At 41.8% G+C, this 19,368-nt stretch overlaps 1 protein-coding gene across 1 annotated transcript in view; it reads left to right on the top strand.

Moving 5' to 3' along the window:
- Positions 1–1,991: 1,991 nt before the first annotated feature.
- The window catches only part of LOC126397150 (ephrin type-B receptor 1-like), a 121,082-nt gene continuing 103,705 nt past the window's right edge, over positions 1,992–19,368 (top strand). The window contains exon 1 of the mRNA XM_050055694.1: positions 1,992–2,194. Within this exon, the coding sequence (XP_049911651.1) occupies positions 2,101–2,194 (94 nt within the window). The 5' untranslated portion in view covers positions 1,992–2,100. The remainder of the gene's footprint in view (positions 2,195–19,368) is intronic.

Genomic DNA, 19,368 nt, shown 5'->3' with positions numbered 1-19,368 from the left:
CTCCAGTCTGACTCAAATCCATGTCATGTGCCTCGAGTACACACCTCTGCTGTTTACCTCTTGTATGTAGGTCTTATTGCCACTGCCACCATGCTTAAAGTCAGGGGCGATTCTAGGATCAGAGGTTTAGGGGTGCTGAGCACCCAGAGAGCTGCCCGGCCAGGCAAGATAAATTTCACTGTTTTGTACATTTTAACACAATTTCATTCCCACATTTGTGAAAGAAAAGCACAACACTTTTTGGGAAAGTCTGTGACTAAACCATCAAATCTGATAAAGGTTATTTAAATGCTGAGCCACAGCAAAAGAGGAATGGATTGGAATCATAAAAGAAACATATCGTAACCCTAATTTCTGGGGGAAGACAACTCATTTTGATACAGCAGCTCCTCAACATACACATAAACAGTATGTATGTTTCTGGAGTAAACCAGCCCCCTATAGTGAGTACCAAAAATACCAAAAATACTAGTAAGAACATTAATAAATAAAGTCCTCTCTCTGCTCCTCTCTCTCTCTTTGTACTGTCAACCAAAAGGCAAATAACCAAACAATGCATTTTAAATCTAATAAGAGATAAACTGATACATTGATCCAACTTACAACATCATTCTAGATAGACAGACCACACACTCTTACCTGAACCTGGCTCTTTTTTTTTTTTTTTTTTGAAAAAACAATGTTATATCCATGATGAGGCTGTCTGTCTGTCGGTACACACGCGCGCGCGCGCGCGCGCACACACACACACACACACACACACACACACAATAGGAGTTATAATGTTAATGGGCATCCAGTCAGTTAGCTAGTCAGTAGCACCTTGGCTTTAATATTAACACATGCACATGTGAGCCCAAGGCCAAAACACACCGGCGGCGTCACTGACGCGAGTCAAGAACACACAAAAAGCGTCGCGCTGCGGGGCGTCAACCGGATTTCTATTGCACGGGAGCTGGGAAGTACAAAATAGCGCTTTTTTAAGGGCGGCGACGCTGGAAAAATAGGACAATAGCGTAAAGTGCCGCGGCGCCGGTGTGGGTTTGTAAACAGAAAATAATGGGGGCGGACTGGAAATCTGGTTGACGCCCCGCAGCGCGACGCTTTTTGTGTGTGCTGGAGGCGGCACTTGACTCGCGTCAATGACGCCGCCGTCATATGACGCCGCCGGTGTGTTTTGGCCTGACACAACAACTAGCTTCTCTCATTCCAATTCAAACAGAGGACAGTGGTACTGACCACCTGTAACGTTTCCTAGCTAGAAGAAACGTCAGCTAACTCCTACCTAACAACATAAACAGTGACCTACGATTAAATGCAGCAAAAATGAGGACTGGTAATGATAATAACGTGTTGGTATTGAGTGGTAGAAGTTAAGAAATGTGCCACATATCCTGGTTTCAGACAGGTACTGTATATCCCCCCCCCCCCCTGTATTTTTGTTGTTAAAATATTACGTTTCAACCAAGTACTGTATGGTTTTGACACTTTTCTAGCTTGTTAAAGAAGGACATACAGTAAAATAAATAAATAAATAAATAAATAAATAAAACTCTCAAATATTAGGGGTGCTGGGATTCAATTTAGGGGTGCTTCAGCACCCCCAAAAATGGGCTAGAAACGCCTATGCTTAAAGTTCACAGCTCCTTCCCATCCTGTCATTAAGAGGCACGAGCCTTGCACACCTGCACCTGCCCCTGAGGGGATCAGCATCAGCCTCTCTCTAAGTAACAGTTTAGTTGTTATACTGCAATGTGACCGCTGGGTGTCACTGTCCCGTCACACTAGCCACCATCCCGGGGAGGGCGGTGGGGAGACCTGACCATTGGGCATTCAGCTTGGGTCAGGTGGAAAAGAACGGGTGATTGGTTTACGATCCGCCATCCTCCTCCCTGATTGGACAGAAAGGTGTGAGAGGCGAGAGAGCGGAGATCCACCAGCAGTGTATCCGCTTCAGTCCCCGCTGACTGTGCCGGTGCAGCACACACACTCACTCACACACACACACTCACACACAAACTGAAGTGCTGAGATGTGACTGTTTACCAGAGGAATACAGCGTGTTTCTGTGGGATTTTTTTTTACACTGTCAGCCGGATAATGGGAGCGGACAGGCGGGGAGTCAGTGTGGCCATGCGGGCCACTTGGGCTGCGGTGCTTCTCTGTGTGGTTACTCCGGTGTGCGCAGTGGAAGGTAGGATTGCAAAGAGGGGGACGTTTTGCACTGTGCCGGTGGTGCAGGGTGAGAGCTTGAATTCATGTGGTAAAAGCTCCTGTCAGATGACCTGCTTTTTATTATCCCTGTAATAATCTTTTAGACTTACAGTTTAACTTTGTGTAGAGCTTTAAACAGCTTTCTGACAGAAACTTAAACTGTGATATTTAAGTGATTTTTAAAGCTTTAGGATTTCTCAGCAAGTTTCTGTTTGTCAGCTAGTGTTTGGGGTTTAATATGAGAGTTAATTAACATTTCAGCAGTGGATTTTTGGACAGAACAGGAATGCAGCTGAGCCTTTTTGGAGGTTAAAGATAATGTCTCCTGCTCAGGTGTCACAGCCCACATATACAAAATAAGAAATAGCAGAAAAAATATCCTGCAGGCTTTGTGCTTCTGTGCTTCTGAAAAATACAATAATGTAATATCAATAATATGCATGCAAAATTCTGCCAGGCATGAAATAACATGGTCGTGTTTATTCCAGTTCCATTGTTTAATCAAAGAGCACTGTAATATTATGATGATAGAGGCTATTCACCTATGAATTGCACTGAAAGCTTTGCAGTGTCCTATGATGTGTACACGCTGTATCCTGTATTGTTTGGTGTTTAGTACCAAACATGAATGTGTTTCTCCCTCCTGAGTGCACTGTAGTAATGCCATTAACACACTCGCTGGTGCTCACCTGGAGCGGCAAAGTGAATCATAATTATAGCTCGCAGGTGCCCAGTCACTTCATGTAGCTGCTGCCACCTCCCCTGCTTCCCCACCTCCTGCTCCTCCCCAACATCACCTCCTGCTCCTCCTGCTGTTTCCCCTCCTGAAGCATCATTTCCCCCACACTCCGTTCCAAACGCCACCTTCTGCCTCTTTTGTCGCACCTCTCCGAGAATGATCTCCTGCTACCTCTCCCAAAGCATTACCAGCTGATGCTCCTGCTGCTCCTCACGCAGATTCAGCCCCTGCTTCTCCACAAGCATCACCTGCTGCTTCTCCTCTTCTCTGAGCATGTTACTGCTGCTGCTTCTCCCCGAGTATTACCCGTTGCTCCTCCTCTTAATCTGTCTTTAAGCGTCCTCCGGTGGCACTGCTCCTCTCCAAGCATCAGATTTTACTCCTGCTGCTCTCTCTGCTCGCTCTCCTCCCCCTCCTCCTTTGCCTCTCCCCAAACACCGCCTCCTGCCTCTCTTGCTGCACCTCACCACATGTATGAGTATGACCTCCTGCTGCATCTCCCAATGCATTACCACCTAATGCTCCTCACACAGAGTCAGCCCCTTCTCCTCCACATGCATCACCTCCTGCTGCTCTCTTTCTGACTGCTGTATCTGCTGCTGTTCCTCCCCAAGCCAATTACCTATCGCCCTTTCTGCTGCTGCTTCTTCCCAAGCACCACCTCCTTCTCCTCCTTTCCAAGCATCAAATCCTACTCCTGCTCTTCTACTTCTCCTCTTTCTTAAGATACACATGCTAAACACGACTGCTCTGCCTTGTACTCCTCCCCAAGCATAACTTACTGCCTCTCTTGTTGCTCCTCCCCAAGCGTCTCCTGCTGGCGGCCTTACTGCTCGTCCCCAAGAATCTCTTGTTGTCTCTCCACAAATGTTACCTCCTGCTGCTCCTCTTTGAGCATTGCCAACTGATCCTTCTGGTGTTCATTTATTGTATCCCCCTATACATTACTCCCAAACATCAACTACTGGTACTGCACCTCTCCCGCTTCCTCCTCTTCCTCTTCAAGCATGGCCCCCTGCTGCTTTTTCCTCTCCTCCCCACACATCACCCACTAATACTGCACCTCTACAACTGTAGCATGAAATTCTACTCCTGCTGCTCTTCCTCAAGCATCACTTCCTCTCCGAGCATGACCTCCTTGCTCCATTTTCTTCCCCTCTCTAAGTATCTCCTCCTGCTGTTTCTCCCCATGCATCACTTCCTGCTCCACCTGCTGCATCCCTTGCTCCTATGGCTCTGACATCCCTCCTTCCTGTTCTTCTTGCTACTTCTCCCCAAGCATCTCCTACTGCTCTTGCCACTGCTGCTGCTCCTCAAGACCCCCCTTCTCCTTCTCCTCTTGTTATTCTCCTTCATCTTCTGCCAAGTCCTCCACCTCTCTGGCTTTCTCTTCTTCAACTCCCTTTTGCTGCCTCTCCTGCTCCTCCTACAGATTCTCTCCATCAGCCTCTACTCCCATGTCCTCTACCGCGTCTCCTCCTGTTCCTCCTCCTCCTGCTGCTGCTGCTGTCCCGTATGGAAGCGCTAGATTAGTCTACTGCTGTGTTTTAATGGTGCGCGTAATGACGGGCTCCGTAGTGAGTCTCCCCCATTATGAGACATGTAAATGTGTTGAAGGGCAGGTCTATTTTGATTAAACAGAACTGTGTGTGTGTGTGTGTGTGTGTGGGAGAGAGGGAGAGGTAGGAGGTTAAGATGGAGAGGAGAGACAAATAGGTACAGTGTGGGTGGTGGGTTGTTTTGTGGTCACGGTGGCCTTTTCATGGTAAGTAGGTGCTTAATGAACTGATATAAGCTGATCTGAGTCTGTTGGTGTAAAATAGACCCACTGCTGACACAGTCACTGCTATTATCTCTTCTCTGTGTACACCATCACACTTCTTCTCTGTAAACTTTGAGACTTTTTTTTTTTTTCTAGAGCCTGACCGATACATTGCGATATTGCTTCTCACTCGGGGTGTTGCAATAGAGGTATTCGTATTGAACCTTTTGGTACGAGACTTCGGTTCGATATATATTTCAAACCAAATGATTCGTTGAACTATCCGGTTACATTTGGAAAGTAAAATATACAACTTAAACCATGTTTAGTAGTATGTTCTCATTGCTGCTGTGCTCAACAAGGTAGACCACACGACGGAACAATGTGCTATCTGCCCGTCTCACTCTCAAACCAAAACATTCAACTCCAGTGAGACACACTGGGAGGCACACTATGCTAAGCTAGCTCATTGCAAGATGGTAAGTAGCACCATCAACAGACCAGAAATAGAAGATCTTTCGATAATCCACAGTTCTGGTGTTTGGAGCCACTTCTGTTTCGCTGTGAATTATGAGGGAGATGGCGAGAGAGAGTGGTGGATAAAAAAACAGCAATCCAAAGAACAAGCCACCAAACAGCTACAGACTCTCTCTTAGAAGCTGACCCAGTTGCACAGTAACGTACACCAACCCCAAGCTGAAGTTGGAGCCGCTGCACAGGAACAGACTCTCTTAAGCAGCTAACTTCTGCTGGCCAAACAGCTAACTTTTGTTTTAGCACTCCGCTAAATTCAGTGGGGATAAAAGATTTGATCTTGCAGCTCTTCTAGACTTTCCAAATGTTATTGGACCAAATGGATCAAATCCAGGTAATGAAACAAGTCATTTCACTGCGGTTATGAGACTAAAAAAAAAAAATGTATCCACTAATTTACAGCCAGCTATTTCACCATGTTATTCAATGGAAAAAGTCTTTTTTGGCCGCAGGGCATCATGTGACAGACCCCTGAAATTGCAGTACCACTGTTTGGCCACTAAATTGGCTTCAAAGCCAAACACGCACTTCCTGGAGGCCTGGGCTATAGCCTCTCAGCAGCAGCTTACGTTATCACAAAGTACACACCCAACTGCTGTCGGGTCGGGTAGAAAATTGGGTCAGAAAGACTGACAGGTACATTAGTGACAGCTGTTTAGCTTGTGTTGATACAACTGTAGCATTAAAGACGTTTATTCATGTATTTGTTAGACAGGAAGAGCTAGAGCTTGTGGGACAGAGGGAACTCGCTGCTCACACACAGTGGGCAATTGAAACAACACTGATGCTATGCACTCGAATGTTACTAGTAACATGGTAATGATGACTCCAGTGCATCATCAAGCATGCTTTTAGGTCAACCCAAAAAATCCTGAATACAGAAATGATGAAAAGCAGTTATTTTACATGATTTCAACAAGTATTGTCTAACATTTATAATGTATTTAGAAAGAAATCACTTATTTTGTTTCATCCAGACTTTAAGGAGCCCTTTTCAGCCAGACTATACTTCCTGCTTTGTACAAAAAAGCCCAAGTTATGTTAGTTTTCATACATATAACATTTTAAAAAAATCAAGGAAATCTTTCTGACATTTCTGCTTTTTTTTGCTGCATCAAAAACATACTGAAGTGTGATGCTACTGTGTCGTATCAAACTGTTGTAGCCCTACTTCTTACAGATATATTAATATCAGCATATATGTTGGCCTTTAAGTAACAAGAAACTGTAGCACAGTTTCACATTTTTGATTGGAGTCACCTGCTCTGAGTGAGCTCTGTTTTCTTTTGAAAGGACTTTGTTAGCTCCATTGTTGAGCTCTTTCCAGCTGATTTGTTACAGAAAATATTGGGTGTGCTCAATGCACACATGCATTTTGAGTTTGCCGTGCTTTGACCTCTGGTTTGAGTGGCACCGGAGAAAAAAATTAGAGTGGGATCGAGCTGGAGAATGAAGCGGATGCTTCCACTTTTTAAAAAATCCAATCCATGCCCTGTCCAGAATCTGTCATTCAAGCTTGCCACGCTCTGCTTACATGCTCTGCTGCACATTATTTTCTTGAATGAATGGCACTGTTAATAGCCAGTGTTTGGTTTTTCCATCCTGGGCTACTGTTGAAACAACATGGTGGACGCAGTGGAAGAGAGACCGCTCTGTTGGTGCTTCTTAAAGTCAAGGAAGGATCCTTCATAGGCTACATCATTCAATCCAGCCAAAAGACTGTTGCAGTGTCAAGGATCCTTTGAATTCTACCATGGACTGAGTCCTTCCTTCAGAGAATGTTCAAGGATGCATGTACATATCCTTAAGTGGGCATGAAGTACCCACAATTCTTTGGACACAGTTGGCCTGTTCCAATGTTCACCGCATGCTATGAAGGAGTTTTTCCGAGTCTTTCTTGGACCGAACTTGGAAGGACCCGTTCTTCTAAGGAAGCATCCTTGTCTTTGAGAAGCACCATGTGTGTAGACACAAACGGATCATTCTAAGGTTACAAAAACACAACCATTCTTATTTTCAGGTGATTATAAACAAATGAAAACATAGTCATGGATATTGTATACTATTTCTGCCAATTCCCTAAATTCTACCCACAGGGTGTTAAATAGATTAATTGTTTGTTTAACAGAATAGCATAGAACTGGGAAAAATGCTTTTAACCCTTTCAAAGAATGTAAGTTGACTTAATCATATAGTTTCTATGCCTGATATACAGTTTAGGATTAGTTTAGGATTCCTATGGACCCTTGCAATCCTTCAAAGTTTGTGAACTTGAGGTTAAATTCAAGGCCTTGAACTTTTTTGAAAATAGACATGGTTCATTGAAAGTGCTTGAATTTCTACATATCTTTGTTGCCCGCAAGCTTCTGTAAATCCTGCTAGGTCCCATAAAAATTCTCAGTGTTGCAAAAGTAGTTAACAGTAGTTTCCTTACATTTAAGGAATCGGGCCTGGAAAGTCCTTGAATAGACCTTGAATTTAATGTCTAAGAAGGTGTGGGAGACCTGGTAATTTCCATCCACTGACTAATTGATTCATCAACTAATAGTTTCAGCTCTATTCTGTAGACTACAGCATGTAATGGTTGGAAGAAAGCCTCCCTGTAGCTGTCATTGCACACGAAGAAACCAAAGTTGTGAAATCAAGTGTGATTTAATAGATAATGATAAATTACTAATGACAGGCTATTTGTACTCTAATCAAAAACTCATTATGTACATAAACAGGCTTGTCCAAATCACACAACTTCATTTAATGTTTGTAATTGTTAAGTATTGGGCCGCAACTAACAAACATGTTCATTATCAGTTAATCTGATTTTTAATTTTTGATTCATCAAATAACGACATGTCTGAAAAATACCAGTTATAACTTCCCAGATCTGAAGAAGGTGTCTTCATATTATTTATTCAAACATCCTTCCAAAACCCAAAGATTTTCAGTTTCCTGTTGCATGTGACTGTAAAGTAAAGCAGCAAATCCTCATATTTGGAGAGCTGGATCCAGAGCATTTTTGCTGAAAAATGACTGAAATCATTGATCAATTATTAAACAATCAGTTATCAAAGTGGTTGCAGATTAATTTCCTGTTTGTTTTTTTAATTTTGTTTTTCTGCTTTGAGTAATCGTTTCAGCTCTGCTTCAGTAGGCTATAGTTTGTTAGTTTGTAAATTCAGTTTAGTTAGATGCAGCCTATTTTTCTTGTGTCATTAAGTGATATTGATGCCTTTGTTAGCGCTGTTTGCACCACTAGTGCGACAAGTGCAAGCCACCGGCATTATAGCTCAGCCACCTCCGTGTTTGCTTATGACATTAGAGGTGAGAACCATGTGCAGGCAATCCCGGCCCAGATTCTGAATGTCGTACATAGCTGCTTTAAAGTTTCACTCAATTCTCAATTCTTTTCAAAAATTATTTGTTTATGTTAAAATATGAATATCAGTTAATGTATGATTTCATATTTACAAATCCATAATAACAGTACCTTCCATTTTAAGTAAGCATCAGTCAGGCTTAAGTGTTTGTTCTTTCTCTTTCTGCGTTTTTCAGTTTCTTTTGAAATTTTTTTTCCCCCCAAACCCTGCCGATTGCTCTGTGTGAAGTGAGTACGTTGCTAGATTTGAAATATTTTTGTCTTGATCACATTGGTTGTTTACAAAAGTACCCATCAGAAGCTTTTTGAAAGCGTACATCCGGGCAGTCTTTGCAGATTTGGGCCAAAATACTAGAAAAGTCTGCTCTCATGAGTGTATAGGGAATACATCACTCTGACTCTGGCTGTTTGCTGTCTTCTATGTAGCCTGAAATTGCTGCACAAATACAGTGACCTTTACATTCCCTCAGGATTTACACCTTTTCAGAAAGCCTGAAATGCGGTACAGTAATCCAGCATTTGACCCTGTAATTTTGAAAGTCAGTGCAAACCCTGACCCAGCGGATATTGTTGGGTATAAGTGCTACATATCCCACAAACAAGCCTTGGGAGGGGTGGCAAAGTCATCTGTGCCTGAACCAAACGCCCAGTCAGCAGCAGGCTCTGTCACTTGAAATTGCTGATTTGTGTCAGTGTTGAGTGTCGAGGGGTCGAGGAGTTAATTTCTTTCGACTTTTCATGCAAGAGCTGCGACTGTTGTTGGAGCCTAATTTAGAAATCCTGAATTTGTGTGCTGCTTAGGCGTGGCTACATGTACAATATGCACTGTACATATCATTTCTGCTCCTACACGCAAACTATTTTGGTCCTTTTCCCTGGAGCCTAAACACATACGTGCCATGCCCCATCTGTCATCCTGTGGGAATGCTAAAGGTTAAACATCGTAGATCCTGTTTTTAGATGCTGGTCTAAACATGACAAGCAGTAATTTGTGACTTTGTTGTATGCAAAATGTGTTTGTGTGTGTGTGTGCAACTAATGATGAACAAATGATCTCCTCAGGGAAACCCATCACACACTTATTGCTATAGATGACACACTGCACGTACACAGCGCTGCCGCCACACATATATACTGTACCCTGCACCATGCTCTGCAAGCTCATGTTTTAAAGATGTGGTTTCTATATTCATCTGGTGACAGGTTATCAATGTGACAGACAGATAGTTGAACTGGGGAAAAGTAGGAGCCTGGAAGAAGATCCTTCTCACCGGTCCTGAGGCTTTTACTCCAGTGTTTCCCAGTCTATTTTTCCTCAGGGCCTCCCTTCAGTATAAAATATTTATTTCCACGTAGCATTCAAATTGTTTCAGAATAAATTTTCCTCCGTAAGGTGCTTGGAACCTGTGGGAATATTTACCTTTTGCTGTGACGCTCAGAGTCCTGGGCTTTGGTGCTGTGTTTCCCACGGCGAATTGGGCATCAAGAGGCAATTTCAGATCAGTCACTCTGGTATTAGATACTATGCTTTCTCTATACCCACAGGCTATCAGACTTCAATATCACAGCTTTCAGTGGTTCAGGAAGTCATTTCCACCAAAACATGCTCAATGTTTACTGAGATGTGTTTAATAACTTCTATTAGTGTGAAAATATATCCTTAACTATGAATCTTCACACCTTGGCTGTGAATTTTCACACAACTCAACAATCCTCTTCTTATATTCAAGGAAGAACTTGTTGTGATGAGTCACGCCAGTTACGGAGGAAGAATATAATTTTTTAAATGCATACATTTGGCTGCATTTCTGTTCAACAAGATCTAAAATAATTTACACTGTAACTGTAGCTGTAGCTAATCTTTTAAGTGTTTTTAAAAGATTAGTCTAGAAGACCCAAGTCTAGTCTCAAGTCCTTTCTGGCAAGACAAAGGGCCATGTTGGGCTGTCGGTGAGTTTCTGTCACCCTAGTTTTTGTTATGGTGTTGGCACTAGTCGGCCCTTGTCGGCTTTTTTCAGCCGATTCAGAGTGTTGAATCGGAAGAAGAAGGTGTGAGATCGAGACAAACTTGTTATATTAGGTAAGATTATTTCTTGAGCCATTGAGCTCTTCAGCACTAATGGTTAATTGTTTTATTTGCTAGCGCATGATAAATATCAATTGTTCTTTAAACATCAGGTTATGTTGTTAATGTGCTAACTAGCATCTTAAAACTACAATGTCTGTCTCCTGTGTCCACTTTTTGAATGACGAATACAGACTAACACAGCTCGTATGGAGAGTTATTTCCTCTCACACAAGCACAGAACGTGTGTGCTAGTTGGTCATCGGCTGTTGACTATGTCGAGTCATCAAGTGAACTTTTTGGCGGAGACACAGGCAATGTGAGGTGACGGTGACCCAACAGTCGGCCTTTGTTGCCACTAGATCTTTGGTATGTAAAATGTCATGGCCTTAAGTCAACCAAGTCCTCATTTGCAAATCACAAGTCTAGATGCCAGTCCTTAAGTCTCGGAGTCCATTCAAGTTTCACAGCGTCTGAACATTTTCCTTTCAGCACTACATTAATAGTACTAAGACACAGTCCCTGCAATGCATAGACCAAATAATCAAATATTCAGGCTGTCTGGCTATGCGAGGCCAGGCTGACACTGTGTTATTTATATTTCATTGTCCAAGTGAGTTCAAAATGTAAGAGTTGAAAAGTAAACATCTCGTGGCAGCCAAGTCCTCCAGACAAAAACCAGCGCTGTGCCACTGAATTACATACATATAGTATACACACAGACCTTAGATGGCATTTTGTGCATGCAGTATTGTAAATGAGTCCCAGGCTAGAAGATGCCCATGCACAGTATTATTTTATAGATGCTATATGTTTAGATCATATTAAATTCTTCAAACCCTTAATTGATCCTAAAATGCAGAGAATGCACCATTGTGCAATAGCACAGTGATGAATATGAGTCCAATATTCAAGCTTCTTTAAGCTGCCTTTTGATCTCTCTCCAACTCCTGAAGGAAACGGAGTGGTGTGGTGATGACCTTTATTTGTAGGCCAACAGGGAAGTTAGTGTTGCCCTGGTTCCCTCATCAAAAAAGCCATTTGGGATTTTTTCGTTGGACTCTGTATTAATGCAGAAAATAAGCTCTGTGTCAAACAAAAGTTGTTGTTTTTTTTTTTAAATCAAGATCATTTCCATAAATAAACACAATTTTTATGATTTTTGAAGCGTAAATGCAATAGCCATAAATAAAAAGCTAACGTTAGGCTAGAATCAAATTGCACCACCGTCGCATGACATTGCCACCACAACAAGGCTGTAAAGCTGTGTTCAGTGTAGTGACGTTCTGTGGTCTCATTCAGTCACTTGTTAGCAACAGTATTTTTTGAAACACCCAAAGGCTTCAAAATGTACGAGTGAGGTTTTTACTAACATATTTTATCGAAAAAACAAAACAAAACACACAGACCTTATTTCAGGCATGTAACCAAGAACCTTTTTAAAAAGATCCACTGACTATGAGATGAGAGAACCCGGACTGCTAAAATGCTAACTCATTTCCAGGTTTTCATATGACTCATTCCTGCTCTACTCCATATCTGGCTTTTTAGCTTCTCAGCGCTCCACAGTGTTCATCAGATACTGGAGTTGCTGACTTTGTCTGTCATTTGGTGCTCTGCAGGTAATGTATGGTTGGTTTATCAGGGCTTTTTGCTGAAGAAGAACAAAACCAAACCAAAACAATGAGCTGAGAGACCCTAAACTTCGCAGTATAGCTGAGGGGATTATAGCAGCTTAAAGCTTGACGTGGAAAATCTGTGCTGGTGCCTGACCTCTGAGGGGAATACTAAAGGCTTATAGACATCTAGAAAGTGCTGTGAAACAACACGAGCCGTCCCCTCTGTATACAACCTGCTCAGTGAATATACCGTTCATATCAACAACAGTCAATCAGCATCTAAAGCACCTTTAATACAAACATTTAACTACAATCACTATTTCTCCTCCACAGCTGCCATCGCTGACATGTTTAAAAAAGCGTAAATTGATTTTAGCAGCCGAGAGAAGCAGAAGGCTTGCACATTATAAAACACTTCACCACCCAAACTCCTCGGGTTATTTGCATAACAAACCAGTCTAAATAGATTATATTTCCCTGATATGAAACTATAATTGATACAGAGCACTGGTGGGCATAAAAGGAATGAACGGATCCTTTGTTTTCACCTCAAATTCTCCCTTTCCTTTCACTTGGGTCCATTATGCTGTCACTTCAACTAATTTGCAGCTCAAAGAGTCACATCAATACACCGCTGTATTAGACAGACGGCAATGGCATGCTCTTTGAGTTGTTCCGTTTTCTCCCTTCAACATGCAAGGTAAGCGATAGCATCAATTACCCTTTGTTTCAGGGAAAGGCAAAATAATTTCTCTTCACTCATTGCGGTAGATTTCACCAATAAAAAAAAAAACACCTTATTTTACCTTGACCTCAGGCCTCTCTCTGGGTTTTCTACCTACTGGTCGTAGAGAAGAAAAATACAGGAGGAACGAGAGAATTTGGAATATGCATGCACTGCTTTTAAATGTAAATAAAAGGAAGCAAAGATTGCTCTGGATTGCATGTCTTACTTTTCCTGTAGTGATGGCACAGGATCGGTGGTGCACCAAAGAAACACATGTTAAATGTGTTTTCTTGTGCAGTGCTGGAACGCAATTTACAAAATGTTGTGCAATATTTTTTTTTTCACATGAATATCACAATTGTGTCCAATAATAATAAGGTCAAACCTAGTTTAAGTGCAAAAGTGTGTTTGCAAGAGTGCTGCAACTATGACTTTCATTATTGTTTAATCCATAAATTATTTGTTGAAATAACTGACTGATCACTTAGTTTATCAATGTCAGAATATATTGGAAAATACCAATCGTATGTTCCCAGAGACTGTCCTCTGCCTCAGAGACAGCCATAGGCAGAATGCAGTATGTTTTCGGGTTGTCTGTCCTTCCCATTCTTATGAAGGCAGTATCCCAAGAAAGAGGAAATTGCTCTAATTTTGCACAAACATCTACATGGACTCAAAGACGAGCTGATCAGAATTTGGTGGTAAAAGGTCAGGTTCACTGTGACCTTTCATCTGCCTCATTCTCATGAACCAGTATTTCAGGAATTACTTGAGGAAATGGCTTCAAATTTGGCACAAACATCCACTTGGACTTGGACTTGAGCTATTCATAGTAGTATCGTAGCAGCAATAAAGGAGCTGTTTATGTCATTCAAAGCATAAACAGCAAAAAAAAAAAAATTGCTATGTAAAGATATAGTGGAGAAATGGTGTCCTGAGCAGAGAATGAAGTCACGCCCCCCCTGTATGTGTTGTAATCATAGTTTCTCTGTTCTTTGTTGTGGTAGATAGCCCGCCTATTCATGTATGTTAAGCAGGACTTATACTTGTGCGGCAGATCCTACCTGTCTTATACTAAATGTGTTTTCCAAACAAATATAACATGCTAACATTATTAGCACAAGCCTATGGTATTTTACATTGTATAAACTGACCTAGCAGCTAGCGGTATTTTCCACTTCTCATATAAAACCAGGGACAACAGCAACATTTAACAAAGGTAACGGTACATAATTTGGCTCCGTTACAATGCACAAGGTTCACCAACAAAACAACTGTCATGCCAAGCACCTTTTCCAAACAAATACAACATGCTAACATTATTAGCACAAGCCTTTGGCATTTTACATTGTATAATTTAGCCTAGTCATAAGTGGAGATTTCCTCTGCTCATATGAAGCCAGGATAAATCCCAAAGTATAAATCCCTGAAGGATAAATTACACACAAGACTTAAAATGCTATTTTAGTGGAGGCTTTCCTGTCTTCACAATTCAGTGGTTCTTATCTGTGAAATGAAAGTAAATAAAAACTTCATTTCTACTGAGGGAAATGGTTTCAGCTTACAAAAATAGACAGGAGGTCTGTGTCGCTGCAACGTGTGGTTACATTTCTGGGATGGTGCACATCAGGCTATGGGGTAGGTTACAGCGTAGGCTCCATGTCGACGCAGATCCTATGCTGTAGCTTCCGCCTAAGTGCCTGTGAGTCCCCATGTGTGTATTCCGCTAATCACTAATCACTGGTGGTTACTGCTGATAATGTAGACAAAGTGTAGCTCCCACCCTCTAGTCCCCTCCCCACGTAGTAATGTTAGCTCTGTCAGCACTGTTGCTGCAGTTAGCAGTGCTCCCGCTGTTAGCACCATTAGCTGCTAGCCACCATCTCAGCCACCTCCTTGTTGAGAGCTGGATCATAGATATGCTGTAAATGTGGCATACAGCTCCTTTAAAATGACACCCTTCTATTCTGTGCTTTTCCATTCTTCCCTCTGCATGCTGCATACTGCAGCTCCTAGCTTTAGACCTTTATAGCTCAGCATGATTGAACATAATGGCCCATTATTTATTTGCTGGTTGAGAGTGGGCCCTCTGCCAGCCTCTTCAGGGTTCCTGCTGTGGGCATATGGTCTCACAGATAGCCATGCTGGAAATTAAGGACTGTGTCACTGTTGAAGCAAAAGAAAAGGGGGGAGAGGACATAATGGGTGAGACAACACACATCAGCGAATTCGCCTTACTGTGAAAAGGTTGCGGGGGGAAAGTGCCCCATCAGAAATTTCAATCAGTTATGATTTGAGAGTAATGTTAAACAGTATAAATGTGTTCAGTGAATGTACTAAAGGAGAAGTTCACAAGTTTTCGAGTTTATATAGATGCCTATATAAAAGAGGCTCTTTTTGCTGTAATCATTTTTTCTTGTGATACATACCCGTTTTTCTCGAAATGTGCTTCCACTGTAATCCACAACCCTTGTTCAGTAGAGAAAAAAAAATCAAAACTTTAACTGAAGCTAATATGAGGCATCAGGAGTCTGAGTCAGACAAATCAAGTTGATACCTTTCTGAATTACAGTCTTCTTAGCATTAAATTCCTTCTTTGTGTTTCCCTTGAGCTGCAATAGAAGTATAAAAAAGACTGTAGCATTAGAAGATGTCCACTGGATTTGTCTTAATTGAACCCTTTTATTAGATTTGGATAAACTTTAAAATACAATTTTTGCACAGAGAGGACTGGATTTTATTTCCCATCACTTACATTGTAAGTACATTAGGAAGTGATCTTCTAATGGCTGGTATGGAGACGAGGGATACTTAGAGTAAGAAGAACCTTTTCAGTATTCATATGGGCACCTGACCCTTGGATGCATCGATTTTGAAATTCTCTGCCATTACCGATGTTAACATAACTATTTAGCTGTTTCGTCCCAAACACGTTTTCTGTTGTCCCCGGGACAACGGGACGTTGGCTCGCCAGCTGCTACTAGCCATCTCGTCACACAACAGTGAGTAAGATCACAGAGCCCATTTGCCAAGCAGTCATTGTATTCTTCTTGTACCTGCTCATTAATTTAAGTTTGAGGCCGTTAGTCTGGAGCCGTGCTTTTTCGCCTGTGCAAAATTGATGTGACACAACAGGAAAACATCAGCCACCACCATTTGTGAACACCACCTTATTTGCAGATAGGCCGACAACAGTCAACAAGGTGAATGGTGGTCGATACCAAGGTCTAGCCGATAAATTAGTGCATCCCTAGTTTTTGGAGTTGATTATTAAGTCAGCAACACTTACTGAAAATAATTTGTTTACAATGAGAAAAACAGAGAAAAGCATAAGATCCTTAAATCTAAGAAACCAGCAAATGCCTGATGTTTTTCTTGATAAATGACCTGAATGATTGACTTACTGTCAAAACCATTATCAGTTGATAAACTAATTGTCTTGGCCCTGAAAATCTTATATTTTCAGCAGCTGTCAGAAATAATTTGGCTTTTTATTTCTAGTAAATAAAACAAAACAAAACAAAACAAAACACCACTTCATAGTTGTGGCTCTCTACTTGCACAGAGTACAGGTAACATTTTCTGGTATTTCTATTTCAGTTCAAACTTTATCAACTCACGGTAGGTTGACCAAGCGCCCGTGCTCTTTTACAGCAGCTTCACACTTGCTCGGTTTCATCCACACCTGCCTTTTACAGCCACAGGCTTCTGTTCTGTCGGCTGCTAAGCTGCTCTGCTGGAGCAGTGGGGCATTCAGCGGTTCTGCTCAGGAACAGAAGGAAACTGACCGCAGGAAAAAGAAAGATTATTGTTCAGGTCCAACACGTGTACTCTGAGTGTCGTTTTTTTGTCTGGCAAAATGTCATACGCTTGAACAGTGCACTATCATGACCCCACAGTTCAGGCTTTCTTGTGGTTACATTTTTTCTTTTCTTATTCTCCTTACTAAATTTTCATCACAACAGGGGCAAAGCAAAAACCAGGGCAGAGCAGACAGGCAGGGGAGCGACGAGGGCAATTTTAGTTTGACAGTTTTACTCTGCGTGACATCAGTTATGATAGCAAATCTCCGGAGAGATGGAAAGAGCAAAAGAGGGATGGAGGAGGATAGAAAATGAGTTAAAGCAAAGAAAAAGACATAAATACAGTGACGATGAACCCAGTAGTTAGCCCTCTACAGTTTGATATATAGAGCAGATAGCCAATAAGTGTCAGGTCCCTCCCACAAGGGAGCCATTTTAACAAGCTCTTAGTGTTTGAGTAGTTGTTAGCAGGGTTGTCATCCAGACTGGCAATTTCTGACTGCTGTTGAATTCAAATTATAAAGCTGTGAACACATACGTATACACAAGTAAGCCAAATATAGCAACCTCTTTCCATCAGCATCTACAGTTGTGTGAGGCTTTCACCCATCAGAAATACTTACGCTTTTACAGTATTATTCTTTTATGATTGTCTTAGATCATAGAGAGAAGAGATGTGGGACACAGGACATGCAACATCCTGTTGGCCATGAGCCAGGTTCAATATTCACATTGCAAACATCCAGCTATACTGCAAACATACAATGTACTGTGTGCCTTAAGCCACCGGTCCGCCTGGACACTTCAGAGCTGGAACACATTTCTTCACCTCAGAATGAGAAAATGAATTTTTTATTTGGGTCGTGGTGAGGAGTACACACACTAATGTACAGTGCAGTTGATCTTTTGTATGAAATCCCCTTCACTGGAACACCGACCTCTTTGGTGCGCTCTGCCAGGTCATGCGGTCTTGAGCAGAATATACCCAAGTGATTACAACACTGCTCATTCCTTGTTGGGGAAGTTTTATTCTTTTTTTCAGGCGCCACATCAGCACAGCAGCAATGTATCTTTTCTTTGCAGAGGTGATATCACTTTCACTCAGAGATTCATCTCTAACAGGAGCTCTCAATGCAGATAGATGCACCTGAGGGAGTGTCAACAATCGCTATACCAAGAGGCATGCATATTGACTTGAGTATGATGGTGATCTCAAATTAATAATAACGAGTCACACCTCCAGTGACACCAATTTTAAATTCATATGTAGCAGCTATCATCATATGTACATGAACTGATATGTCTTTCTAGTTTACTCTACATGTAAATAAATGTATAATGTTGACTTAAAATTAGTGAGAGTTATGTACACTGTAATACAGTCCAATAAAAAGTCCTGAAAACAGTTTCATGTTGGAACTATTTTCTTTCTACCAACCTACACCTGCCAACTGTATCACAGCACAGAAGGAAGCATACATCTTCTTATGGATGATAGACTCTTGCTCTCACAGCTTCAGATTTGGCGTCCGTCTTGACTGTAACGTTAGCTAGCTCAGTAGTGCCAGGTGAGCTAGCAGTAGATGCACACTTCCTTCTGCGCTGTGATACAGTTGGCAGGTGTAGGTTGGTAGAAAGAAAATAGTTCCAACATGAAACTGCTTACAACAATGTCTATGGATAATCTTGAGTAAAGAGACACTGCTGTTGAGTTTTTCAAATGGATTTCTTTGGTGCTTTTAGCACCACGAGCTGAGTGCCATCCAGTACCATTATACTGGAGAGAAGGCAGACATCTCTAGAGCCGGTATCTCCAACACTTGGCAACTCACCCCAAAACAGTCTAGATTCATATATAGCAATACAGGTAAGAAAAAATATGTTTTTTTGATTTTGGGATGAACTGTCCCTTTAATGTTCTTTCTCAAACAAAGCATGGGGGTGTGGTTAACAGGCAGACAAATGCATTATCATGGCAACCAGATTGCCGTTATCTTGTACATGTCAAACCAATAACATGGATATTAGCGTGGATAGTGATAGCAGTCACTTGAACATAAGTTATGAGGCGGAGAAATTTTCTCCACCTTGTTCAACTGAAAACAAGGACACCAATAAACACAGATCATCACACTATATGCACTTGAGCTACTGCCACTGTTGGTGCCTCTGCGGCTTCTCAACCTACAGAGGTGGTGCCGGGGAGCGTATCTATGTTCCCCGGGTTCTGTGTTCCCCACTTAACCCTGCAAAAAAGGTTCTATGTTCCCCGCTTACACAAAAAAGGTTCTATGTTTCCCTCTTACTAAAAAAAGGTTCTATGTTCCCCGCTTATCCAAAAAAGGCAGGAAACATAGCAGTTGCATTAATATGTTGTTTTAACATCTCTAAACACACACAACGGAACATAATTGGGAGAAATTACAATCAGAAACTAGTACTTTACAGAAGGTTTTTTAATCCAGCTGTTAAATGCAGTGTTTCAGTCAGTGCAGATTTCTTCGAGCAGCCAAAGACCAACTGGTAAGAAAA

This window comes from Epinephelus moara, chromosome 10 (assembly GCF_006386435.1).
Source record: "Epinephelus moara isolate mb chromosome 10, YSFRI_EMoa_1.0, whole genome shotgun sequence".
Classification (NCBI taxonomy): Eukaryota; Metazoa; Chordata; class Actinopteri; order Perciformes; family Serranidae; genus Epinephelus; species Epinephelus moara.
Note: the sequence above shows the minus strand (reverse complement) of the source record. Positions and strands in the feature narration are given on the sequence as shown.